At 46.9% G+C, this 27579-nt stretch overlaps 1 protein-coding gene across 1 annotated transcript in view; it reads left to right on the top strand.

The window, feature by feature from the left end:
• TMEM114 (transmembrane protein 114) overlaps window positions 1-27338 on the top strand; it is a 63195-nt gene extending 35857 nt beyond the window's left edge. The window contains exon 3 of the mRNA XM_032459469.1: window positions 27203-27338. Within this exon, the coding sequence (XP_032315360.1) occupies window positions 27203-27222 (20 nt within the window). The 3' untranslated portion in view covers window positions 27223-27338. The remainder of the gene's footprint in view (window positions 1-27202) is intronic.
• Window positions 27339-27579: the final 241 nt, after the last annotated feature.

Raw genomic sequence — 27579 nt, 5'->3', positions numbered from 1 at the left:
TTCTGTGTGCTTTACTTGTTCGTTATCTGTCTCTTCCACACTAATGTAAGCCCCATGGATGTAGGGCCTTGATCCACATTGTTCATCACTGTACCCTCACTGCCTAGAATGTAGCCCAGCACGTTGTCAGTGTTCAGAGCACATCTGTTAATGAAGGAGTGGTTATTTCTCGAGCACTCATGATCGGCAGGCTGGGTGCTGGGAATATAGCATTAAATGACACAAATGTGGCTCCTTTTAAGCGAACATTTTATATTCTAGTAAAAGTCTTCGGTCTTTGACCTTCTAAAGTTCAGATAACAAGCTTTCAGGCAGACCCTCCCAGGCAGGAGTGACCGGGGTCCAAGTTTGGGCATGGTACTGGGGTCAGATCCTGAAGTCCTAGAGATTTCAGTTGTTGGGAGAGTTTTTAGGGATCATAATAGCCAAACTTTCCTATTTACAAGGCTCAGAGAGAGGGAATGAACTGAGCAAGTTCACACAGCAGGTTGGAGCTTTACTTCAGAGAACTAAAACACAGAACTTTTGACTCTGGAATTGCCTTTGTTCAATTTCATCATCCTGACCTTCAGGTCTTGGTTCTGAAAGGCTCTGGTTTGACCCAATAGTCTACATATTGTTTCAAAAGAAGATTTACACTAGCATATTCCAATATAACCTATCAAAACAAGATAGGTATGTTGCAGATGGCCAACAGGCACATGAAAAGATGCTCAGTATCACCAATTATCAGAGAAATGCAAATCAAAACTACAATGAGGTATCACCTCACACCAGTCAGAATGGCCATCACTAAAATGTCCACAAACAATAAATGCTGGAGAGGATGTGGAGAAAACAGAACCTTCCTACATTGTTGGTGGGAATGTAATTTGGTGCAGCCACTATGGAAAACAATATGGAGATTCATTAAAAAACAAAAAATGGAGTTACCATATGATCCAGCAATCCCACTCCTGGGCATATATCCAGAGAAAAATCTAACTTGAAAAGATATATGCACCCTAATGTTCAGAGAAGCACTATTTACAATAGCCGAGACATGAAAGCAACCTAAATGTCCACCGACAGTTGAATGGATAAAGATGTTGTGTGTGTGCATATATATATATATATATATATATTATATATGCACACACACACATACACAATGGAATACTACTCAGCCATAAAAAGGAATGAAATAATGCCATTTGCAGGAACACAGATGGACCTAGAGATTATCATACTAAGCGAAGTAAGTCAGACAGAGAAGGACAAATATCATGTATCACTTATATGCGGAATCTAAAAATAAGACATAAATGAACTTATTTACAAAATGGAAATGGACCCATGGACATAGAAAACAAACTTGTGGTTACCAAAGGAAAAAGGAGGGGAGGGATAAATTAGGATTTGGGATTAGCAGATACAAACTACTATATATGAAATAGGTAAACAACAAGGACCTACTGTGTAGCACAGGGAACTATATTCAATAGCCTGTAATAACCTATAATGAAAAATAATATGAAAAAGAATATACATACATATGTATAACTGAATCACTATGCTGAACCCCGGAAACTAACACAACATTGTAAATCAACTATACTTCAATTAAAAAAAAAACCTAGAAAAAAAATTAGGTGTGTTGGAGCTGAACCCCAGATAATATGCCCAAAGACCTGTTCTTAAGGGGCATCTGAGCCAGGTAAGCATTCCCATGGCTCTTCCATAACCAATCTATCTGTCCTTTCTTTCAACAATTCTCCGCGCCTATCTTGTACTAGGAAACAAAAATGGCTAGGCCTGCTATGAATCTAACTTAATCCTTCATATACATGCGGCAGGGGCCCTAAGTCACAGCAAAGCTATCTGCCAAGAGAATGTTCCCCGCTTCTAGTTCACAGAATGTCCTACAGCCCTCTCCCTTAAATATCTGCTTGGACAGTAATTCTGAAGGTCTCACAGACTATTCAACTGCGGCTTCAACACTGATCATTTCACTGAGTCATCCACTGACTCTTTCCTCGGAAACTGTACATCTCTTGCGGCAGTAATTTAAGTCTCAGATGGGGTTCCTGAGATTGGGATGTTTAAAGAGGTGTGTGCTTGAGAGGCCCTTCTGTTTCTGTTATCTGACTGTGGCAGAGTCCTCAGGTGCCCACTCCTCATGGAAAAAGAGCAATGGCTTCGCCTCCGTGATGACTCTCGGAGCAAACTGGGCTCTAAAAAGCGGTCCTTGAGATCCTGGCTGAAACCCTTCTTTTCCCAGTGTCCTAAGGAGGGAGTTGGAATGGGATAAGTTATGTGTTGTGGTTTTCGGCATTAATGAATATGAGAAACTAAATTATTGAATTTTGCAATGCAAATTATATTTTGGACACAAATTCTTCATTTCTGAATGCTAAGGACTCATAAAGAATGTCAATGGTTTATGAATTAGGCCATTAGCATGCAATTTGTGATTCTAACAGCACACGAGCACCGTGTCATAAGTAACTATATAAAGTGTAGTGTTGTCTAAATTTTCAAAATATTTTGCTGGATGCATTAGAAAGTTCTCAAAAGACTCCAGCGGCTCACCCTTCCTTTCTTCCTTCCCTCCCTCCCTCTCTCCCTCCTTACAACCTTTCCTCCTCCCCCAATTTTCTTTCTCTCTCCCTCCCTCCTATCCTCGGTCTCCTTCGATTTTAGTGCCCTTCCTTCCTTCCCCCGTCCTTTTCTTCCCTCCCCTCCTCCCTCCCTGCCTTCCCTTCCTGTCTCCGAATCCTTCTCTCTTTCTCCTTCCGTTGGCTGACTACATCAGTTGTTATTCCTACCCTTTCCAATCCTTTCCCAGATTGCATTGCGGGAGCTGGAAGGCCTAAAAGCTAATTAAGATGAATCCCCTTGGTTTTAGAGATGGAAACTCTGAAACCCAGAGAGTGAACGGGCCTTCTCCAAGAACAGAGCCTACACCAACAGAGCCAGCTGGAGCCACGTCTCTGACGTCTAATACGCACCCCTCCATCGACCCCTTCACGCTAGTGTGCAACTGACTCGTCTCCGACACCTTCTTGATAATGTTGTCATGGAGGGAGAGAGAGAAGGTGGGATTACAGGGTCGCAAGAGGTGAGGGCCCTGGAGAAGAAATAAGGATGCAGCAGGGCAAAGAGCATGCAAAATTCACCCACTCTACAGTCTGCCCAGTAGGATGACCTGACCTCAGGGCAGGCAGGAGCAGCAAGTGGAATCGGTGTGGAGTGAATTTTCGGTCCAGTGGGAGGAATAGGCCTTACAATTAGACCATCAGTCAAGGAATAAACTACCACGTGAAGTTCCCTGGCCACACCTCAGAATCACCTGGGGGAGTTTTAATGCCGAAGCCACACATCAGTTAAATCAGGATTTTGGGGGTGGGATCTGGAGCATCTGTACTTCCCCTTTACAAATTCTACTGTTTAGATAGGGTTTAGAACCTCCAGTATAGCCCGGAAGTTCTAAAGTTTTAGTGTGCATGAGAACCACTGCAGAAGTTGATTATCAACGCTGGTTCCTGGGGTCCTCTTCCCAGATACCCTGAATCGGTTACTCCCCTGTCCGTTCTCCGGCCACCACTTCCGTTCCAGTGCCAGGGAGGAGCCGGGTCCAATGACGGTTTGACATCCATGTGACTGGATGTTACCTGAAAAGTGGCTTTACCTCTTGGTGGGTGTTAAGCCAACAGACACAACCAAGTCAAAGATGAGAAGAAGGAAGGGTTTATTACTTATAGCAAGGAAGGAGAACACTGGGGATCTTTCTCAAAGCAGTGTCTCCCTGAATAGCAAAACTGGGGAAGTGTCAAGCTTAGGTGTATGCATATTCATGAAGGGGCTTGGGTGGTGTATGCATATTCATGAAGGGGCTTGGGTGGTGTATGCATATTCATGAAGGGGTTTGGGCAGAGGAGAATTTAGCATAGAACTGGGACAAAGGTTTGACAGAGTCCAAGTTTTAGTTGATTAAAGTCACAAGAGTCACAAAAGGTCAACATACCATGGCTTAGGTTCTGCCCAGCCTGGGGTCTCAGCGTGTTACTATGCTTCACTTAGGTGGGGGCTGTAGTTCCCGCAGAAGTCAAAGATACGCATCAGATTGTTACATATTTCCCTTGAGGAGGAACTAGGAGTCTGTTTTTTGCTGAACTATTGTCTCTTAATTGCTTTTCCTTTGTTCCTGCCTTCTTTCATTTCCTTAAGATCATTAATTACTGAGACCTGTTCAAGGGCAAGGCTGATGGCCTGGCTCAGATCACAAAATGGTTTAGGCCAAAAATGGCTTCTCTTCTGTCAAAAGAGCCAAACCTGGTTCTCCTTCTCCTGGGACCTCCTATCCTGTCTTCTTACGAGGGCTCTCATTCAAGGCCCAGGGCTGTAGATGGCTTCCGGGAGTCCTGCTCAGAATCCGACTGGGACAGCAGTACGCCATAGCTCCACGGATGCGGGCAGGATCGTAGCCTTGCATGGCAGTAAGTGATATGAAAAAAAAACCAAACCAAACCAAGCAACCCTTCTTTTAAGCCTAACATTTCTTCTGTTCCCAGGTTGAATGAGTCTTTGTTCTTGCTTCTCCCCCTGGCCAGCTTCAATCTCTTCCAGACAGCAGAGGTGCTGGCGGAGCTGCTCTTTCCCCCATCTATCCTCTAAAATGCTCATCTGAGGATCAACCTGCCCCCACTCCTGCCCCCTTCCGCAGGTTCTCAGCCTTCCAGAGATCCTTGCCCAGGAGACCCTCAAAGTCAATGATCTCTGGCTCAGTTCTTAATGGGTGGAGGGCTTTTGAGTCAGCTGGGGACGCCTGAAAGGAGCCATTTTCCAGGAAGGTAGTGAACAAAAGCACTATGCAAATGACCAAAGGCAAAATAAACCAGCACCAACCCCACTCCCACCCCTCGGAGGCGTTTGCTAAGGGAGGGTCTTCAGAAGCTCACACACCTCGCACCCCCGCTGGCCGGCTCCGTGAGTGATGGCCACAAGGCAAACAGCTCACCTTGGGCGATAAAATATTTAGAAGCTAACTTAGCACCCCCATGCTTTATAAAGAAGAAGGTTCATGCATTTTTAAATTATTTTGTAAATCACGTTGAAGGCTGACAATGCAGATTTACCACTTGGGCTGCAATTTAAATACCAGGTTATCCCCTCATTATGTTAACAGAGCAAAGAGCAGTGTAGTCATTCCCCTCTGATCCGCAGAAAGCCTGCCGTGCTCCCGTTGACGGAAGCTCCATCCCCCTGCACCAGCTTCTGCCAGGCGCTCCGCATGGTGCAAGCCGTGGAGGGGAACAATGATTGGATGCTTTGGGAGAACTTGCTGGGTTTGGGGGAGCAGGTCAGAAGGGGCGGCAGGGCCTATTAACTAGAACAGCATGGGGGCGTCTGCAGAGGAGGAGGGACAGCGGGTTGAAGCCAGATGTATCTCCCTTCTTTATCAGACATGGATTCCTTCAAGAAAAAAAGTGTGTGTGTGTGTGTGTGTGTGTGTTGTGTGTGTGTGTGTTGTGTGTGTGTGTGTTTGTGTGTGTGTGTGTGTGTGTTTGTGTGTGTGTGTTTGTGTGTGTGTGTGTTTGTGTGTGTGTGTGTGTTGTGTGTGTGTTTGTGTGTGTGTGTGTGTTTGTGTGTGTGTGTGTTTGTGTGTGTGTGTGTGTGTGTTGTGTGTGTGTGTGTTTGTGTGTGTGTGTGTTTGTGTGTGTGTGTGTGTGTGTGTGCGCGCGCGCGTGCGCAGAAGTGTGCATTTTTGGTGAGCAAATTCATGTCAGAAACTATCAGGAAACAAGCAACTTGGGTTGGCAGATATCACTGAGGTGATGGGGAGGGGAAAATAATTTGCTAAAAAAGAGCTCATAGACCTCCACCCCTCACAGGGAAGAGACAGGGTAATGGGATGGATTTGGAGTCAGAGCCCGCTCATTAGCTGTTTACAACTGCGTGACTTCAGGCAAGTTCCTTAGCCTCTCTGAGCATAGTTCCCTTTTCTGTAAAGAGGGGAAAAAACAGTACCTCCCTCGATAGTCTCATGTGAAGGTTAAAAGACCCACAAGAGAGAGGAAATTAGCACAAGCACAGAGTAAAGAGCTCGTTGTGGATTGGCTAAGAACAAAAAAAATCTCTTGATTAAAAAAAAAAAAAAAGACCAGGCATCTTGTTTGGAATTTACATACGTTATCTCATTTTGTGCTCACAACAAACCCATGTAGAAGCGTCCATTTCATGCCCATTTCACAGGTGAGGGGACTGAGGCTTGGATAAGAATGGAGCCCCAAATTACACAGGAACTAATAGGCACTAATAGGCAGAGTTGGGATTTGAATTTGGGTCTCCCTGACATCAAAGCCAGGTATTTCTGATTTCCCGTGCCTCCTTACTTAGCAAGTTTAGAAAAGCCAACAACACAGTTTTCCTTATTAAATCATTTGGCAAAAGGCCTCCACTCTATGCCCAGTGCTGGGGATAAAGACGGAGAAAATGTTTACTGCTCTGTTAGACCACTTGGTTTCATGGATTTGGAAGCTGCAAGGGCCTTTGAGATGAACAGCAAGTGATGAACATTTATTAAGCACCATTTGTGTACCTGCTATGAGTTAAAGACAGTGATGGCTTTTGTATTGTGCAATTTGTATCGTGCAAGGTGAGCTAGCTCTGCCCCAGGGCCTTTGCACTTGCTGGAATGCTCTTTTGCATGATCTGGGCACCGCAGCTCTCTTTCATCTTTCAGATCTCACCCTCTCAGGTCACCTCCTCTGAGAGGCCACCCTAGTGAAAGCAGAACTCCTGCCTTGTCACTCTGTTGTGCCTCCGTCTTTCCTTCCCACAGTTGGCACAATCTGTAATCATTGTGTTCAGTGATTTATCTCCTGCTTATTGTCTCTTTTCCTCCAGGAGAATGTAAACTACTCTGTCTTTTCCGTGCTGCATCCACAGCCCTGGAGACATCATCTGGCACAAGGCAGGTGCTCAATAAATATTGCCGAATGGATTGAATGGATGTGCGAAGGAATCAGTGATGCTCTTTCGTCTTCCCGAGCCCTGGTTTCCTCCTCCATTGAATGGGGGCAGGCTGTACCTGCATCACAGGGTTGATCTGGGGTAGCTGCCCCCCAGGGTCATACACACTGAGGCACCTGGGACGATGAGAGCTCAGTAGACACTGCTGCCTTCTCCTGTCCCCACCTTGGCCTGGCTTCGCCTTAGGAGAGGGAGAGGACAGACACTGTGTGTTCCTGCTTCCCCGGGGCAGCTGGCAGACTGAGAAACAAGCTGACATTGGAGGGCTGTGGTCTTTGCTGGTGAGGTGGGTTTTGAGCACTTCGTTCAAGCAGGGAGTGACAGGGGAAGGGCTCTGATTACAGTTTCTGGGCTGTGATCGCCTTGATCTCTCCACCGGACTGTTTCTCTGAGCAAGCTTCTTCCCCAGACTCTCCCTACCCCTCAGAGGAAGCCCCAGCCTCGTCCCCTCCTGCTCCCCCACCTCCTCAACTTCTCTCTTCTGTTTCTCTACCCTAGTTGTCCTCTCACTTTGACTCAGTGATTTCCTTCCTTCCTAAGGAAATGAACAAGTGTTTACTGAGCCCTGCGTATGTGCTAAGTACTATGCCAGGTACTTCACATGGATTATCTGGCTATCTCCTCACAACACGTGGGGGAGTGACGTGAAATGACCTGCCCCAAATGCACAGCTGGTAAACAGGAGAGCTGGGACTCGAACCCCAGTAGCCAGACTTCAGAATTCACGCTCTTAACCACCACCCTCACCATCTTTGACTCATCCTAAGAGTTAGCTCCAACTCTGATCAGCCTAAATCCAACTTTCTTCCTCCATCTTCTCTTCCCTCTTCTTTTCCATTTCTCACTGTTTTCCTATCTTTTTTTGGGGGGGGCGGGGTTGGGATAGAATTCATCTACCATCAAACACACCCTTTTAATGTGTACAGTTCTGCGGTCTTTAGTACATTCACAGAATTGTGCAACCACCATTACTGTCTAATTCCAGAACATTTTCATCACTCTAGAAAGGAAGCCTGGACGCCTGTGGAGCCACGCCCCATTCCCTCCCTGCTCCAGCCCTGGGGACCACAATTCTACTTCCTGTGTCTATGGATTTGCCTATTCTGGACATTTCATTGAAACAGTATTGCACAATATTTATCCTTTTGTGTCTGGCTTCTTTCACGTAATGTCTTCATGTCCCAAGTTTAAAGTGTTGATGGGAGAATGTACATGGGTTGGTGGGAAACAAACTCAACCCACATCTGTTGGCTTTCCTTGTATAGCAGGGAACGCGGGAGTATCACTTTGGTGAAGCGAAGGGTACAATGGAAGTTGGAGTGATGGCGAGGCTGGAAATGTGGGTTTCAGGTGATCAGGTGATGGCTTCAAATGTACGCAGCGACTTGAGATTCATCACCCTAGGTCTTCCTTCTACTTTTGGCTCCTGCTTGAAGGTGCCCAAATTTCCTTCTAAAGGGACACCTGGGTGGCTGGGGGAACAGACCAGCTTTCTCAGTTTTGATGCCATTCTCTGGAGGACCAGCTTTTCTAAGAGGAGGTTCTGTTAGGTACCATTTTCCTGCAAGTGTACGTAGGTTTAAGTCAGTTAGGTAGAGTGGGCTACACCAACCTCTTCCCTGCAGCCACACGGCTATTCCTGGCTGCAGCCTGACCTGGGAGGGTAACACCAACTCTGACTCAGGTTTTCCATTTGAAGAGTAATTGTTGATTACCTACTAAGCTCCCATGCTCTGCTTTACACATGGTATCTCAGGTACTCTCCAAATAGCCCAGATTGCTTAGCAGTTTTATCCCCATTTTACAGATGAGGAAATTATGGCACAGAGACATGACAGAAACGACTCTAAACTATTCTACCAACAGCCAGCTGAGCTAGAAGTCAAACCTGGGTCTGATTTCAAAGCCCCGACTCTTTTCCACTCACCACGTAAGCAGCGTGAAAATCACTGGTCATATTGCGCAGTCCAGTTTGACTGCTTTGATGTCTTCTAACTTTTATTTTATTAAGGTTATTTGGTTTGCAAGCAATACAAATGGACTGTGGTAAACTTAGTTCTAAAAAGTAGGACTTTATTGAGAAGGAACTGGGGGAATTAGCATAAGGAATCCCAGAAAGTAGTGGGTAACGAAGAATCAATAAAGGCAAGAACATGTGTGCTCTGGGGATGTAAGCTCAGGGGTCCATGGTGCTTCTCTTGGGGGCACCGTGACTCAGCCAGCTTCAGTGACATACAGCCCCTAAACCTTAGTCTTCCGAATGTCCAAGTCCCAGGAGGGAATCCAGTTTGCCCAGCCATAGTCCGGTGCTCATGCCTGGGGTTGTTCAATTACAGATGGGTGGGCAGAGGGGGAGGTCACAGAGCAGCACCCCTTTTCCAGAGGCTACATTACTGTGAGCCAGGAAGACATCCCAAGAGGTGTTAGTACGGTAATGTTGGAAGGTTTTGTCCCTACCGCTGTATTTTCTTCTCCATGTCCAGCAAAGACCACCTCAAGCCTATCCTCTTACTTCGAGACAAATCAAAACATAAACCAAGAAAACAGGAGCGAGAGGAAAGGATTACACTGGTATGGCTTATCTTTTCAGGTACAGGGATCCTGCCCGCTAATAAACTGGGCTCAGAAGTGGAGCCCTGAGATAATAAGGGGGAAGAGAAGCAGGGAACACGGTGTGCAAAGGGAGTGATGAGAATGACAAAAAAGGCTAAATTATAGCCTCCCATGGTATTGCGGGAGGAGAAACCATGGAAGGCTTGTCTGGAGTGGCCCCACTCTCATCTTGACTGTGACACAAAATGGATAGCGGATCTCTCAGAACAACTGGATTGTCTTGTTTTCGTCAGTCACACCATGGTAAGCTCAACCCCCACGTCAATTTGTTAGATGGCAAAATCAGCGATCACCAAGGCAAGGCGCCGTTAGCGGACAAGACAATTTCATCAAACAAAATTTCACCAATCATACATTGCTGTTTGTCATCAAGATACTTAATACACCAGGGGCTGCACCCAAAGCTCCCATAATCAATTTCTGCTAATTTGCCCATTCTCTGGCTCTGCGAGGGTGCTGGTAATTTCATATTTTACACACCCACAGAGGTTACGGTAATTGATTCCGTTCTGGAAAGTATTGTAATGACTTTGAATGAACTTGAAAGGTTTTGCATTTGTTTTCAGAGGCTGTTAGAGAGAGTGATTCAAACTCTGCCACACAGGCACAATTTGTAAAGGCTGGACATGAAAACGACAGATTAGCTTTTCTTGGAGACAGCTCTCTTCTCGTTATAACCTCCCGGCTCACGAGGCAGGCCGGGCTCGGCACTGAAACACTCCACTTCCTTTTTATCTGCATCTCGATGGTGGCGGAAATCATCTCTGAACATCTGAAGGAAAAAAAGGCAATTACTGAAAAATTCTCCTGGAATGACTTGGCTTTTGGAATTCTATTTTTTTTTTTCAGACAGACACCCAAAGAGGAAGTTGGTAGAGATGAGAAGTAGAAATTTTCTTCTTGACTTTGGCACTTCTGAAACCATATACACATATTCGATGTTCTTTTGCTCCTGAGCTGCCCGTCTCCTTTAAGCTGGTCAGGCGTGGCTGTGGAGAAGATCGCAGGAAAAGAAACCTTCAGCCCTCTTGCAGTGGCCCCAGGAGTATGGCTATTGTGATGGAATTATTAGAGCGGGTTTCCTGGTTGCCTGACACTGAGCTGAGTAAACATTTAATCTGAATGCATCCCTTTAAGGTGACCCAACCCTTTTAACAGATTACAAAATCTAGGCTCAGCAAGGTTAAATGATGTGTTTAGGTTTCTCAGTCTGCCTGGTTACAGCCCCTGTGCCCTTAACCACTCTACCACTCTGCCATCGGTGTGCTGGTAACCTGTAACAACCGGCTTTCCACAAAAACCAAAGCCAAGAAACAAAGCACAGCTAAACTAAACAAAACTGGTTTGTGGAGTTTGTCAGTTACTGCGGTGTAAGCGCTCCCACCACGGCTGATCTCAAGCTACCAACGTGATGTCGCGGAGTGAGTATAGAGTGACGAGTTGGCTGATGAGTGCTGCTCCCCATCGAAACTTCTCCCCCAGCTGTTCACGTGACCCACCGTGGATTCTGTTTTCTGACTTGCCCTCAATACTTCAGCTCAGACGACTTTTGTTTGGAGCCTTTGCTTTCAGATTAACTGCTGGATGCTACCACGTCAGTTCCGTCTTCTGATTTTCACCACCATTCGGACTCACTTCTGGGGAAACACGTTACTTTTTCTTGTTTGGCTGCTCTGCTGGGATGGCCTTCCCACTGAAACGGACCTGCACAGAACCCAGTTTTTTCAAAAATATGTTAACATCTCAGCCAGCCGCAGTGCTTGAGGATGGAGGTATTCTCCTGAGAGCAGGTGTGGGGACATTTTAGATCACGGGGCGTTCTGGTTGGACTGAGCGGCAAGCTGCAAGCCCACCGATATGTGCCCATGTTGCAGCCAACACAGATGGGCTGAGAAAGCACAGCGGACTCTTCAAACGGGAGAGAAACCATCTGGGGGATCTGCCTGACTTCCCACGCTGGGGAGCCTTTCTCCGGACTCCACAGGAGCGGGGACGCCAGGAGACATCTAGGACTTGCTACTTGTCAGTAAGGAGAGAGCAAACGATGAGACCCCAGGCCAGGCTCCCTGGAGTTCAATTAGGCCGTACTGACAACGTTCTAAGCTTTGGCTTGGAGGGGTCTCTGGGACTGCTCTCAGGAAAGGGTGGCAGAGTTGGATTTAATAAGGAGGACGTGAGCCACAGGGAGAGAGGGAAACCAGAATCTCAAGGGTTTGGTGGAAGATGGATGGCGGCAGGGACAGGGGCGTGGGTGGTGCCTTGGGACACCCGAGAAAGATGGGCAGGGCTGCTGAGAGGAGAGAGAACATCAAGGAGGAAATAGCTCTGGCTTCCTGGAGAGTGATGGCAAATCTCCTGTATGCATTGCTGAACGCGAGACAGTTGACGCAGCCGAATGGAAAGATGCCCAAGGCTGACTGAATGCCCTGCTCTAGGCTGGATAGTTCACACGTGGTGCTTTATTTTACCCTTGTAAGAACCCCTTAATGGGAGTGGAGCTGAGAGGAGGTGTCATTGAGCTGGTGTGGTCGGGGGTCAATGCCAAGACTTTCTGTACCCCCCTCACTGCCGTCTCACTGAGAAGAAGGCAACACGTTTCTCTAAGCCCTTCTGTTCTTTGATAGTTGGGCACACCCTCTCTGTCCTGGAGCTCCTGGCTTCCGAAGCTACTGTTTCTTGAGCTCTTACTAAGCTTTAGCACTCGGCTAAAGATTTTTCACCCCCGGTTTTCATCAAATCCTCTCCACACTCTGGTGAGATGGGTGTTAGGCTACTGCCACTTTTCCAAATGAGAATGCTTCATCTTGGAGGTAAAGCCACTTGCTCAAGGTCACCTCATGAGTGAGACGCAGAGCTGCGCCCCAGCCTGTCCCTGACTGAGAGCCAAGATGTGCTCTGAGCAGCTATGACTTCTTGTCTCCCGCCCTCCTGATGCCTTTAGGACCAATTTGGCAGCTGAAGATCTGGGGTAGGAAACAGCATTTGTGCAAGAGAACAGGATGGTGCTTTGACTGACAGCCTAGAAAGCTGCTTCTTTTTCTTCTGGGGTCGTCACTGCTGATCTCAACACCTTCACCCTTCAGCGAACATGTGACAAGTACTAGGAAAATAACTGATGGCTGTTAATTCTTCCATCCCAAACCCAAGGGTGAATGAGTTAATCCCAGAGTTAGAAATGAGGTTTCAACTTCAAGTTTACACCCAGCAATGAAGTTTTAGGACAAGCTAGACTTTTGTTCTCTAAGGGAGAGGCTGTGCTGATGGGAAAAGGCTATATTGTGATGCTGTGTCCTTGTCTCTCACCCCAACACCCTTTAGGCTAAAATCCATCAATTGAGGTAAAAAAGAGCTTAGTGGCTCTTGGTATGGAGTCAGTTACTCTAGCCTGCAGGACCCTGATTTTTTTCATCTGTGAAATGGGTCTGACAGAGAAGAGAGAGAATAATTCCTCTTGCCCGGGCTATTATAAACCTTCACAGAGAAAACAGAGGTGAGCAAATGCAGGTAGGTGGTAGATGGACGCTGTCATCCAGGTACAGTGTGGGGGCCATGGTGTGGGGGCTGGTGTCAAACAAGACAGGGGTTTGAAGCCCAGCTCTCTCATTTATTGACGGGGCAACCTTGGGAAAGTGTTTTAGACTTTCTGAGCATCTGTTTCCTTATCCCCACAATGGAGATGGTAATCGCATTTGCCCCCTGGAAAGACGGGAGGATGACATGGGATAACACATGGGAAATGCTCAGTGCAGGGTCTGGCACCCTGTAAACAGAGAATGTTAGCTGTTGTTCTAACAGGGACCTTGTTAATCATCCATCAGATGGCTTCAGTGGGAGCCGGGGGCCATATGGAAGGTGCAGACGAGGGCTGTTGTGGGGGCGTGGGGGAGGGGAGTTCAACCTCACTGAGGGATCCAGGAAGAGCCTGGGGGTTCCTGTGGTTTGCGCTGGGTGCTGGGGCCAAAAAACAAAACAAAACAAAACAAAAACAAAACCACTTCAAGAGTGATTCCATGGAAGGGACCATATTAATTGGACATTCCAGAGACTCTTCTAGACACTTTCACATCCATCATTTCCCTTAATTGTTGAAGAACACCGGTAACATGTCTGAAGGGGAAGGCAGTTCTTAGAACGACCCAGAGAAGATGCCATAGCTCCCAGCAGTGCAGGTGGCTCAGTTCTCCCTGCTCTGCGCCCCCACTCCTGGGGACCCAAGGCAGCCCCGGGTCCCAGCGGAGCTTCTGATGACCAGGACACCACTCCACCCCCCCGCCGCCCCCCGGCGTGTTTCATTCTGTCTCTCCGCAAGCCCCGGCCCAGCAAGACGCCGGTGGCCTCAGCTAATGTTCCTGAACAGCCCGTTCCTGGAGACCCAGACAGCAGCCCAATTATCTCGGGCCAATCGCAGGCCTGCTCCCTGCTTGGGGCCCACATCTAGAGGCAATTTCTCTTTTTCAGGAGAGTCCTCCAGGGACCTGAGAGCTGCTGTGAAGGTAATTAGGAAAGTTTGGCCATGGAAACCCGTCTCCCCCTCCTCCCCGTGGAAGGGAAGGGAGGGGGCTGCCAGAGGCATGGTTTGGTTTTTCTAGGCGGCCGTGTCAGGATCAGAAGAGAGAGGACAAAAATCTAGGGACTGCCTGTGTGTACAGAGACCTCTGGACCACAGAGGTTTTTTTCATGTGTTTTCAAAACAGGCTTGAGGCACATCTCCCTCCCCCTTCTCCAGCCTCACTTCTCTCCTTACTCCTACCTCTTCTTAGCAACTGGTGATCAATAGCAATTAAGGTACTAATTATGGCTCCTCAACTCGCTGCACCCAGGAACCATCTCTGCCTCCTCTCTCATCCTTCCCTTTCTCCAGGTCCCACTCATCAGCAAGGTCTGTTGGCTCTGCGTCCAACACACACACTTCAGATAACTTCCCTCCATCTCTGCTGCTGCCTGGGTCCAAGCCACCCCCCTCCTGCCCACAGCACCAGAATAGGTTCTTAAGTCTGGATGATCCGTTGGAAATGCAGATCAGGTTACGTGGCACTACCCCTTTTAACCCACCAGCTTTGCTTTAAAAATAAAAGCCCAAAAGAATGAAATAATGCCATTTGCAGCAACATGGATGGACCCAGAGGTGATCGTACCAAGTGAAGTAGGTCAGACAGGGAATGGCAAATATCATATGATATCATTTGTATGTAGAATCTAAAAAAATTACACAAATAAACTTATTTCAAAACAGAAACAGACAAACAGTCATAGAAAGCAAACTTATGGTTACCAAAGGGGAAAGGGGGTGGGGAGGGATAAATCAGGAGTTTGGGATTTGGAGATGCAAGCTACTATATATAAAATAGATAATAAGATCCACTGTAGAGCACAGGGAACTACTTTCAATGTCTTGTAGTAACCTATAATGACAAAGAATATATGTGTGTGTGTATATGTGTATAACTAAATTACTAACACAACATTGTAAATCCACTATACTTTGATTTAAAAAAAAAAGCCAAAGCCCTCTCTGTAGGCTGACCTGTGGCCTGTCTCTCTGGGCTGTATCCTCATCTCTCCCCAGAGCTCGCCCCATTCCAGCCCCCCCGGCCTTCATCACGCTCTGTGATGACGCTCTGCCACACTTGGGGCTGTGCACTCTCTATTCCCCTGTCTGGATTCCTCTCCTCCAGGCCATCGCAGGGCTGGCTCCTTTAGGTCTGAATAGCATGTTTATGAAGAGGTCTTTCCTGACCACCCCTCTAAAGTACCAGCCTGCCCCACTTCCCGATGAACCATGCTCCCAGGCCCTCTTTGTCTTTCTTCATAGCATTTACCACTGTCTGAAAATATTTTTTTAATTTATCGTTTGCTGCGTTAGGAGCTGCGAATTGCCACTAGAATGTGAGTTCCGTGGGGTTAGGAACCTTTCCTGTTTGCCCATCACAGTAGCCCCATCACCAGAAAAGGTGCTTGAAAAACATTTGGAGAAGGTATGAATGAATGCCAGGCATGAAGGCAAGTGATTTTTATATCATGTCTTATTACTACGTCCCCTACAGTCTTTGACTTAGGGATCATTTTCATCTCCGCTTTACTGGCGAGGATACGGACAGATCGAATAGACCAATGGGCAATGGCCAGACCGTATATTGCAACAGAATTTGCTCTGATTTGCTGTGAGGCAGCTTTGAGGGACTGCTAACATCTCAAGGTCACACAGCTAAGGAACAAGCAACAGGATTTGGGTCTTGTGTGTTTGATTCCATAAACCCCTTTTCTTCCATCGCCATGCTTTTATTTCAAAGAGGTCTCTCCCTTTCTCTGCCTCTAAACTAAGGCACCCAGGGCGTGGCCACAGAAAGGAGAGGACGGGCAAAGAGGGACAGGCAGGAGGGTGGCAGCTCTGGGAGCACTGGGGAGGAGAGCAGCAGAACAGAGGGTCCAGGATGGTGGCCGGCCGAGTGGCACAGGGAGCTTGATTATAGAAATTCAACCTCATTGCCCTCTTCCTTATCCACTTCACAAAATGTGCCAGATGTCAAGAGTCAATCATTTGTCCTTAGATTGTTGTTTGTCTAAAAATAAGTATGACTATGGAGAGATTCATGGAAAGGAGCAGTTAGTATTTCCATCCATCTTGGTGAAAGATAGTAATAATATGAATTAATAGCCATACCAGGGTGCAGCAGAAATTTTTAAAGTCTACAAGTGAGACATCTTTAGGGGCCATGTCTTTCTCTAAGTTCCTCTCTGACAGGTGCTCATTTGTCATGGAAATAAGCAGAGACTGTCTGCCTCTTCCATTGCCAGTAGCCGGTTCCCAATTCCTCATCCTGTCAGGCCAGACGCAGGCAAGTTTCAGGGACAGGATATGAAGCCCAAGGAAGCTGGTGGGCAAAGACTGGGGACAGGGATGGGAGTCCCGGAAGGAGTCATGGTCCCTGGGAGCAATGGGGTTATCCATCTGGATTCAGAACGGAGAGAGGGTGCTGAAAAGAGCGTCTGGTAGGGTTAGCAGCAACCCTCACCTTCTTCTGATTATAGCAAGGCAGCTTGCTTTGGGGAACTACCCCTGTCTGACTCCCAGCCTTTACGGTTGGGTTAGGACTGTCCCAGGCTCCTCTTTTCAGTGCCAGGAATGAAATATGATCCAGGCAGGTCCAAGGGGATAGCTCAGTGTGGTTTTTATTTGCATCTCCCTGATGATTAGTGATGCTGAGCATCTTTTCATGTAATTGTTGGCCATCTGTATGTCTTCTTTGCGAAAAGGTCTATTTAGGTCCTCTACTCATTTTTTAAATCCATTTAGTTGTTTTTTTTTGCTATTGAGTTGTACGAGTTCCTTATATATGTTGGATATTAACCCCTTATCAGATATATGGTGTGTAAATATTTTCTCCCATTCTGTTAGGAAGGCTACCAGCAACAAGTCGAAAGGTTGACAAGTATTGGCAAAGATGTGGAGAAGGGGGAACCCTTGTGCACTGTTGGTAGGGATGTAAATTTGTACAGCCATTATGGAGAACAGTACGGAGGTTCCTCAAAAAATTAGCTACAAAAGTACCACACAATCCAGCAATCCCACTCTGGGTATATATCCAAAGGAAATGAAATCAGTGTCTTGAAGAGGTATCTACACTCCCGTGTTCACTGCAGCGTTATTCACAACAGCCAAGATATGGAAACAATCTAAATGGTTGTTGATGGATGAATGGATAAAGACAGTGTGGTGTTACATACACAGTGAAACATTATATTACATTTACATTATTCAGTAAAGAATCCTGCCATCTGCAATAACATGGGTGAACCTGGAGGACATTGGGTTCAGTGAAGTAAGTCAAACACAGAAGACAAATACTGTGTGATCCCACTTACACGCGGAAACTAAAAGACTAGAACTCATAGATACAGAGTAGGATGGTGGTTACTAGAGGCTGGGAGAGGCTGGGGGATGGGAGAAAAAGGGAAATATTGATCAAAGGGCACAAATTCTCAGTTACCTGATGAATAAGTTCTAGAAACCTAATGTACAGCATGGTGACTATAGTTAATAATAATGTATTGTATACTTAAATTTTTTTACAGAAGAAACATGATCCTAACCTGGCATATTTCACTCCCTTGGTTGCCATGATGGTTTAAAGACAAAAGCTTGAGTTTGCTGAATTAAGGGTTTTGGAGAGGCAGGCAATGAGAAGTAAGACAGACCGTGGTTAATTAGTGGATTAGAGGCATTCTTCCTCTTTTATGTCTCTCTGGACAGCTGCTTTATCAACTGCTATTCGTTTAGCCTCTCAGATTACCAGCCTGGTTCTTCTAATTGATAGATTATTTAATCTTCTATTTGTCTAGATTCCCAGGACACGTTCACATGGCACAGTGCTGGGATGACTAAAATTCAGTAGATCTCAGTTGGATGAATGAACGGAGGCTGGGTGTTGCCGCCTACGCACCATGCCTACAAATGAGGTGCCTCTCATCATAAGGAGGGTGGTGCCTGTTTGTGGTTTATCACCACAGCGGTTACAGCAGCCCAGGTGTGACTGACTGAGTGGAAAGAGACAACACCTGGGAAAGCATCTTAATTATGCTCCTTGTAGAAAGACAAGGTATCAAAACGACAGTATTTAATAGTAATTGCACAAAACTAAGTAAGAAATCGATTGGACATGAAATGAAAGGTGGAGTGAAATGTAAAGAAATATTATACGTAGGTATATAATGCAGCTTTCTCAACTTAATGCCAGCTGCTGCCTACCCCAGCCTTGGGCTGATATGATCACAGACGGATGTTTAAAACGTGCCTTAGGTTCTAGAGCTGTTTTTCTCAAAGTGTGGCCCATGGACCACCTGCATTAGAGAAACGCAACCAGAATCTCTGGGGAGCCAGAATCTGCATTTGATGCAAAGTCCCAGGTAAGCTTACGCACAAGAAGGTTTGAGAACAAATGTCCCAGGTTTGTCGGGCATGACAGGGACACGTTTCTCAAGGGCCACGCACATCTGGACTTGCTGTGAGCCTGCATTATCAAGCTGAGAAGGTAGAGGAGAAGGACTGGGGCACAATGAATTCTAGAACAAGGGGAACGGACGGTGGGGGAGGCATGAGGAGAGAGATGAAACCTGCCTGGAAGAAATCAAGTGAGTATGAAAGAAGAAGAAGAGTGGGTTTAGAGTAAGATTTGCAGGATACTGAGGTCACATAGAGTGAAAAAGGGGCCCGGAAAGGAATGAAAAGGGAGGATGAATGAATGTCTTGGGCAAAAAGAAATTCAGCTACCGTAGTCCAATCCACGGGCCTGGGAAGTTGCTTGAGTTAGAGATGGTGATAAAAACCAACCAACATGGAGGACATCTCGGGAAAGTAACCTGTGGTAGGAGCATTAAAAATATGAAAAATAGGGGAAATAAAGATGGAATTACGGATGGAAACGGTAGAGAACCTAAATACCATGCTGGTAGTGCAAAGCCATTTACTTTTTTTTAACACAAAACATAAAATTTACTTTTTAAGCCATTTTAAAGCGCACAGTTCGGTGGCATTTAAGCACATTTACATTATCGCGTGACTATCATCACCATCCATCACCAGAACTTCTTCATCTTCCCAAACTGAAACTCTGTACCCCTTAAACAGTAATTCCCCACTCCTTCTCCTCCCCAGGCCCTGGTAACAACCATTCTACTTTGTCTCGTTGAATTTGACTACTCCATGTAACTCACGCCAGTGGAATCATACAATATCTGTCCTTTCATGTGTGGCTTATTTTGCTCAGCATAAAAACTTTAAGGTTCATCCATGTTGTAGTGTGTGTCAGAATTGCCTTCTTTTTCAAGGCTGGATAATATTCCATTCTATGTATATTCCATGTTGTGTTTATCCACTTGTCCGTTGATGGACATTTGGTTTGTCATTTAATGCTTTTGAACAAAAAGATTGTCCGTCTGGGCACTGATGGAGAAAAGTGGTTGAGGAGTTGGGAGGATGGGCAGGAGTTTGGAATGGGGAGGCACTGCTGGCTCTTTGTGGCCAGACAAGGAATCTGGGGGCTGGCTACCCAGGAAAGATAAATAAACTTAATGCTGCTACTAACTAGTGGTGAGTGCATTACTTGCTCTGTTAATTGAGGGAAAAGAACTCTGTGATGGATTAGCTATGTCTTCCACGCTCTTGGCAGAAGGGGGACTGACAGTCCTGTATTTACATTCCTGGTCTAAATTGTTTGGGTAGTTTCATAGCCCCGCCGGGTAAAGCGTTAGCTTCTCCAGCCCTTTAACCAGAGCTAAGGGGCTGCTGGGAGTGTCTGAAGGGTCATTTCCAGCTTCAGATTATGGCTCTGGTTTAAGAGGTTTGAGCAATTCAGCCTCCGCCCTTGGCAGTATCTTGAACTGAAGGATCAATAGTGTTTTATTTCGTTTTCTCTTCCCTCTGCTGAGTCATCAGTGAAGACGGGACAGCCCTGGAATTCTTGATCACAGGAATCCGTGACAGTCCTTCTTCCAGAAAATAAATGTCTGCTCCTTGACTCAAACTCAGGTCAAAGTGAATTGTTGGGGACTGGATGCTTTCAACAGGCAGGGACTCTTCCATCTGTACCTATGCCCTTGGGCTCCAACACCTATTTTGATTCATTCACACCTTTGTAACGGGCTCCCTTGTTCTTGCCTGTCCAGCATCCCTTCCCTCTTCTTCAAGTAACAGTCCTTGGCTCTTCCTCAGGAGAAGTGTCCCTGTCCCATTCCCTGTGGCCTCAGTGGGGCTTTCAGTCGAGGTGCCCTGCCCCGTTTCTACCCCCAGCCACAGGGCAGGCCCATGAGGAAGGCTGGCCAACCAGAGCTTTCTCCAGCCCTGGCAGTGAGCGATTCAGGGGGAGAACCCAGACCCAAGCCTGACTCTTGAGAGTTTACACCTGCACAGGGCAAAGGAAGGAATCTTTCTTTTAGATCACAGGGTGGCAAGTGTTTTCTGTAAAGATCCAGGAGGATCTTTATTTAGGCTTATACCATCTGAGTCACAACTACCCAAAGCTGCTGTTGTAGAGGGAAAGTAGCCACAGACAAAATACATAAATGGATGAGCGTGGCTGTGTTCCAATAAAACTATTTACAAAAACAGGTGGGCTACTGGATTCTCCCCATTGCCAACCCCTATTTTAAATTAAAACCATTGGAATGCAGGAATGTAAGACCCACCTCATGAAGAGAGCTGTCTTAGCACCAACTCAGAGGAGAACAGAAGTACAAGTCAGAGTGAACAAACTTCAGCAAGAGCCACTGACTCCTGGATCTAGCCATGCCTGAAGGTGGCTGTCCCTTGAATAGCCAGTTATATAATCTGATATTACCCTTGATTGCTTAAAGCAATTTGATACGGATTTTTGCCCTTAAAGAGAGTCTTGACTCATATAGACCTCCTCCAGCAGTCTTCTCTTGGAATCCTAAAACTGTAAAATGCCTGAGCAGGAAAGACTTTGGAAGCAGAAAGAGGGAAGGGGTTTTCTAAATCATAGCTTGGAGGCTGCCATGAAGCCTTACCACCTGCCAGAAGCAGGGAGGCTGATCCCAGGCACCCACAGCCCACCCAAGCCCCAAGACACTCTTTCAACCATTGATGGAGCAACTCAATTTGCCAGACACTGCGCCCTGATCTGGAAGGAAGAGGAGAGTGGACACTGACTAGCTTGAACAGTGTATGTGCAGTGTATGTATGTACTGGGGACACGTACACATAACATTTCATGCCATCCTTACAGCTTGAGAAATAAGATCATTATCCTTATTTTGCACTTAAGGAGTCAGCAGTACAACTCGGCAAGGTGCAGTGATTTGCCCAAGTAACCACGATAGTAAGTGAAGAAATCAGGACGTAAGCCCAGCTCTGGGGGCTCCGAAGTCCAATATTTCCCCCAGCACCACTGCCATGTTCCCGAACAAGAGACCAAGAGCGGGCCTTTGTCCCTGTCACAGAAGCAGCATGTTTATGATAAGCCTGTATGTTACACAGATGAGGAGTGGAATAAAGAGACACCAGTGGCACCTGTCACCCTGTTCACCAGGTGCGTTATAAGCAAGCCCCGGCCCATTAGCTGTAAATACCGACTCCAGCTCTTCTTTCAAGTAAATTGGTGGTATTGAATTAGAAAATTTCTCTCTGCAAAATGCTAACAATGCAGTGGTGCTTAAATTTTATGTGTGCGAGATTATGACTAGATACATAAAACAGGAGGAAAAAATCTGCAGCTGACAAGAGTTGGGTACACAATGATTCTTTCTTTCTTTTTTTTTTTTTTTCCTTTTCTCTCAGCCTCTTTCCCAAACAGTTCTTGAGTAGAAGAGTTTCTTTATGGAGAAAGTTAACAACAAAACTGCTGACTATAAGCTGGTCCATGGCATTCATACGGGGATCTGGACAAGCTGGTGGTTTCTGCTTTTCTGGGAAAGAATCAAAGACTGGGAACACTGCAGCCTCCTGAAAAATAGCAACAGTCCTGCTGAACCCACTGGTGGCTGGGATGTGGAAGGGCGGGCTCTGCTTCTGTTCTGCTTGGGGCTGACTTGGCCCCAGGAGCTCTCGCTGCAGGGTGTTGTGTGGGCAGAGCTCAGGCCCTGGGACTGATGGAGAGAGAAGAAAGGGAAGGGGGACAGAGTCAGGGCGTTCTCTTTTCTCCCTCACTCTCCTTTGGCAGACAAGAGAAGGATGAGAAGAGGGTCAAAGAGACAGGCATGACGGAGGGGGACTGACACGGAGTGACAGAGATGGGAGAAGAATTCGGGGGAGGAATCAGGAAAAGGGGAAGATGAAAGAGTTCAGACCAGAGCCTCGAGGACAATCAAAAGAGGCACAGAGATACCAAAGGAGAGAAACACACAGATGCAGACACACACACGTACGGCGAGAAATGTGTGTGCGCACACAGGCACACATACGCCCGGAGAGAGAGGGAGGTAGGGAGAGTGCAAAGAGAAAAGTACACCATAGACAGAAACAGAGGGGGAGCCTTTCTTAGTGTCTTTAACTGTGATATTCAACCTGAGAGAAGAAGGCAAGCTAACTCCATTTCTGAGCCCTTTAAAACTTAATATGCACCTGGAATGTGCTCTGACTGGGAGGACGTTTGAACAGTCACGGAGAGCCCACCCCCAGCCTGAAGATGCTCCTCGGGCAGCAGCGGCTTTGCACAGGCATCCTGTCCATGGTCTGAGAATCTGAACCCGTTGTCCTGGCAGCTGATCCCTCCCAACCCTGGCGACACAACATAAGTTTGCACCAACCCCCTCTTGGCCCCCCCCGGCAGCCTGACTCATGGCCTCTAGTGTGTCCAGCTGCGCCTGCGTGTCAGGACGCACTGACACCCCACAGCCACACCCTCAAAACTCCCAGAAGCCTCTGACGTGACCCTTGTGCTTTCTTTGAACCAACATCCTGGTGGACGAACCACGACCTGGGTTGACCCGGTGAGCACACGGCGGCCTGAGAGAGGCCCACGGTGCGAGCGAGTTATTGCTACTTTGACAGGAGAGGGTGCGGTATTTGCGTGTGCATGGAGACTTGTGTTGTTCTTTTCCAATAAAGGGGATGCCGTCTTGGAGATGTTTCCATAATTGTTCATGCAAACCAGCATCATCTTTGGTCTGGTGGGAGTGGTCGCCACAGTTCTGTTGTACCAACACCGTGTTAGACGGGTCTGTGTGCATAGACAGTTAAATTGTTTTCTCTGTTTTTTTGCCGCTCCAGCAGATGTCTATAGATCCACCTCTGTGTGCACACATGTATTTCTCTAGATGATGACAGCTGCATTTTCTGCTCCGAAGGGTGGGGCAAGCGTTGCCAAGTTTATTGCTGAGTCTCTCTGCTCCGGTCTTCTTTCTGTGCCCAGAAGTAGGGTGGCAGGGTCACTGAAGGTGTTTTTAAGAATTCTGCTAACCCCCCTTGGTAGGCAGAATAAGGACCCTCCTCGCAGATACCCATGATCTCATCTCTGGAATCTGTGAACTTGTTACATGGCATGGCGAAGAGGAACGAAGGCGGCTAATCAGCTGACCTTGAGATGGGGAGATTCCCCTGGACTACCCAGGTGGGTCCGTGTAACCACAGGGATCCTTACGAGACAGGAGGGAAGGGGGTAGGACACAGCCATTAAAGGAAGGACACAGCAATTGGCACTAAGATGGCACAGAATTCAAATCCCGATAGATTCCTGAGGCCCAGGATGGCGGGAGATTCGACCTCCAGCGGACCTTGAGCTACATTATACACGTTGTAAGGTACTAGCATGGTGAATGACACACCCACAGGCATGGCGGCAATTCCGAGGCTAACCACGAAAGGTCAGAAAGAGGGCGGTGGCCCAATTCCTGGGAATCTCCGCCCCTTCCCCAAGGTAGCTGGAATAACATTCTCACTTGTTAGCGTATAAAAACTAGCAACACAGCGCCTCTTGGTCACTCGCTCTCTTGCCTTTCGAGATGGCTTGCACTTTGTCTATGGAGTGTGTATCTACTTTTACTTTAAACACCCCACCCCCGTGTACATCTCTCTAAATAAGTCTGCTTCGACTGAACTGTGGCTCTCTCTTGAATCCTTTCCTGTGAGAAGCCAAGGACTCTCACCTGATGGGGTGCATCCCAGGGACTCAACTAAGACTTGGGACACGGCCATCCTCTCGTGTGCCCCCACCCCCTTTCCTGTATCACTTATAAGTGGGAACATCCTCTTATAAGTGGGAAAGGGAGACAGACAGGAGAGTCGGAGAGATGACGGTGTAAGAAGAACTTGGCTCCATGTCACTGACTGAAGCTGGAGGAAGGGGCCATCTTCCAGGCAACTGCTGGAAGCTGAAAAGACAAGGAAATGAATCCTTCCTTGAGTATCCAGAAAGGAATGCAACCCTGCCAGCATCTTGATTTTAGCCCAGTGAGATCCACTTTGGACTCCAGGGGCGTAAGATTATAAATTTGTGTGCCTCTACATTTGCAATAATTTGTTATAGCAGCAAAAAAAATGAATACAACTCTTATCCCAAAGCCCCATCCCAACCCCAACCTGGAACCAAGATGACTCTATCTCTGGGAGTAGTTTGATGGAAATCATGAGTGGTGTTACCCCAAAACTGGGGTTGCCTCTTGGTGCATGTTGAACAAAAAGACACAACCAAGCCGAAGACTGGGAGAAGGAAGGATTTATTACTTGCTGCAAGTAAGGAGAACACTGGGGATCTTTCCCAAAGGAGTGTCTCCCCCAACAGCAAAATTGGGGAAGTTTTAAGCTAAGGGTACATGCATATTCATGAAGGGGCTTTGGGCAGTGTACGGAGTCCAAGCTTTAGTTGACTGAAGTCACAAGGGTCAGAAAAGGTCAATATCATCATCCCTTAGGTTCCCGTTGACCTGCTGGTTGAGCATTTCAGGCTAATCTTTACCACTGAAACAGAACTGGGAGACTTTGCAGCTGATGGATTATCTCTGCTACTGTTGCTTCTCTTCCTTGATAACAGTCATTTGTTTCTTCATTCTTTTGTTCCCTTAAGATCATTGATTACTGAGACCTGTTCAAGGGCAAGCCTTGTGGCCAGACTCAGATCCCAAAATGGCTTAGGCCAAAAACGGCTTCTCTGCTGTCAAGAAAGTCAAGCCTGGTTCTCTTTCTCCGGGGACCCCCTCCCTATCTGCTGACAGTAGGGGGCTGGAGGAGGGAGGCTGCCTGGGCCACCCGGTCAGTCGAGACCATATCAATATTTGCTGCCCAGAGACTCACACTGTGACACCAGACTCCAGTCATGCTAGGATCACAGGCAGTTGCTACTGAAGGCACCTCCTCTCACTCCAAAGATGCCACTTGCAGACGTGCATGGGTGGGAGGTTTGTTTCTGCAGAGAGACAAGGTCTGATGGGAAGACAAGGAATTCTTCTCAAACCAAGCCCACTGCTGTGCCCACTCAGGAGGTGTCTTGGGTTCCTTGGCGAATGAAGCATCTTTGTGTGCAAGGTTACCTTGGCCAAATTCTCATTTTCAGGAGCATCCCCACAAGTCCTGTCCATCAGGACCCTGGCGGCGGAATGAGCACTCCTGGTATCAGTTTTCTCTTGACTGCTGCTTTGCAGAAGCACTATTTCATCTCACCTTGCCCTTCTCTCTCCTTGTCTTTCTGCTTCCCCTTTCTGTTTCACACTGCCAGACTCTCTCCCTTGCTCTCAAAATTAAAAGGGACTAGCAAATGCCTAGGCAGCCTGACACGCTGTGGCAGCATCAAACACTCCGGCCGGTCTGGGGCTGCTTCTGCCACGGGCAATCAGCCCTGGAAGTTCGGAACAGTTGTGTAACAGGAAGTTTCAGTCCTCACCCTCTGCAGGCTGGGGCACCGCCGATGAGAACAACATCAGGTAGCATGTGTCATCTTTAGATTCAGCAGAAAGAGAAAACACAATAAAGGTATTTCCATTTGTAGAAGTAAAAAGAGATCAGTGAAGGGCCGTGAACCCATGAGGCATCTGAGCAGATCCAACAGGAAGGAAGATTTTATCTTGAGGTAATTGAGGGTAGAGATTAAGACTGTTAGTTCTAGAGTTAGGTCCGAATCCTTGCTCCACCACACTGAGGCTTAAACTTTGAGACTTGTTTTCCCCATCCGTGACATGGGTTTCTCAGTCTCTATCCCAAAGTTTGCAAGAAAGCATTGATAAAAGAGAACCCTCTATGTTCAACATTTTCGTTTTTGAAGCTCTAGCTTTGTAACCTCACTTTAATACCTCTGTGCCGCAGTTTCCTTAAATGCCAAATGGAAGTATCGTTGGTACTCAGCAAGTTCTTTGGATTTAACACCAGTAAAGGTGAGATTAGTGCCTGGTATTAGTGCGTGTCCAGTAAATGGCAACGAGGTTGTCACAGGACTCTCGTTTGCAAATGATGGAAGCCCATCCTGACTCGACTCATGGAGGGCAAAAGGTGATGGTGGGTTGTGCGCTTGAGAAATCTAACTATGGACAGGTTGGGAATACAGCCAGGGTCTATTTCTCCTGCCAACTCTCAGCTTTCCCCTCTATGCCTGCCAAGTTGTTTTTGTTTGTTTGTTTTGGTCTTTCTGAGAATGGCTTTCACCTGCCTCCATGTTACGTTTTTGTAGCTTCTCCACCTGGTAGAGTACAACTCTACCTCCAGCCTCAGGTGGAAATACCCTGGGGAAGAAGTGTGACTGGTTTGGCTTTCATCTTGTTCCCCCATCCTTGGATCAATCACTGTGGCCACAGTGGTGAGGTTCTGCGATTGGCTCAGCTTTAAGCACGTGACTGTTTTGGGGGCTTGTATGTATGGTTGGAATAAAAGGAGAAGTTATTTCCCCAAAGCAGGGAGGTGGCTCAGGCTGAAGTAGTAGGCTTCTGCTAGAGTTAAAAAAAATTCCCTGCGTATTTTTGGGGATATAAATGGTCCTCAGCCAACTGTCCTCTACCTATTGGACTTAACCTCAAGGATTCTTATCTATAAAATGGGATTCTCATAGTACTAGAAGTGAGAGTAACATTTTTTACAACCTAATAGTGCAGGCACATAGTGGGTGCTTCATAAGTTTCTTTGCTCTTCCCCTCTCCACAGCCAGAGGCGCAGGAGGATGACCGCATGAGACCACAGAGCTTCCTGAGCAAATCTGCTAGACAGCTGCCTCTCCCCAGGACCCCAGAAGGTCTAAAGCGAATGGAACTCGAGAAACACCGCTCTTACCACTTAGTAATTAGGCCGTGATTGTTGTTTATCTGTGTGCTTTACTGTAACTCCCTCTGCCCGAGGCTGGTGCTAGAGCTGGGAAAATAAAATTTCCTCCAAACTAATTTAGTTTTAAGAGGAAAATGAAAGTTTAAAGTAGTTTAATGTTTCAGCAAAACCATAATGGCTGGGGAAGATTGGACAATGTGAACCAATAAAGCACCCTAATTCTGATAATAACTCAAGGCTTAACTCTTCCCCACGTCAAA

The sequence above is a fragment of the Camelus ferus genome, chromosome 18 (assembly GCF_009834535.1).
Source record: "Camelus ferus isolate YT-003-E chromosome 18, BCGSAC_Cfer_1.0, whole genome shotgun sequence".
Lineage (NCBI taxonomy): Eukaryota > Metazoa > Chordata > Mammalia > Artiodactyla > Camelidae > Camelus > Camelus ferus.
Note: the sequence above shows the minus strand (reverse complement) of the source record. Positions and strands in the feature narration are given on the sequence as shown.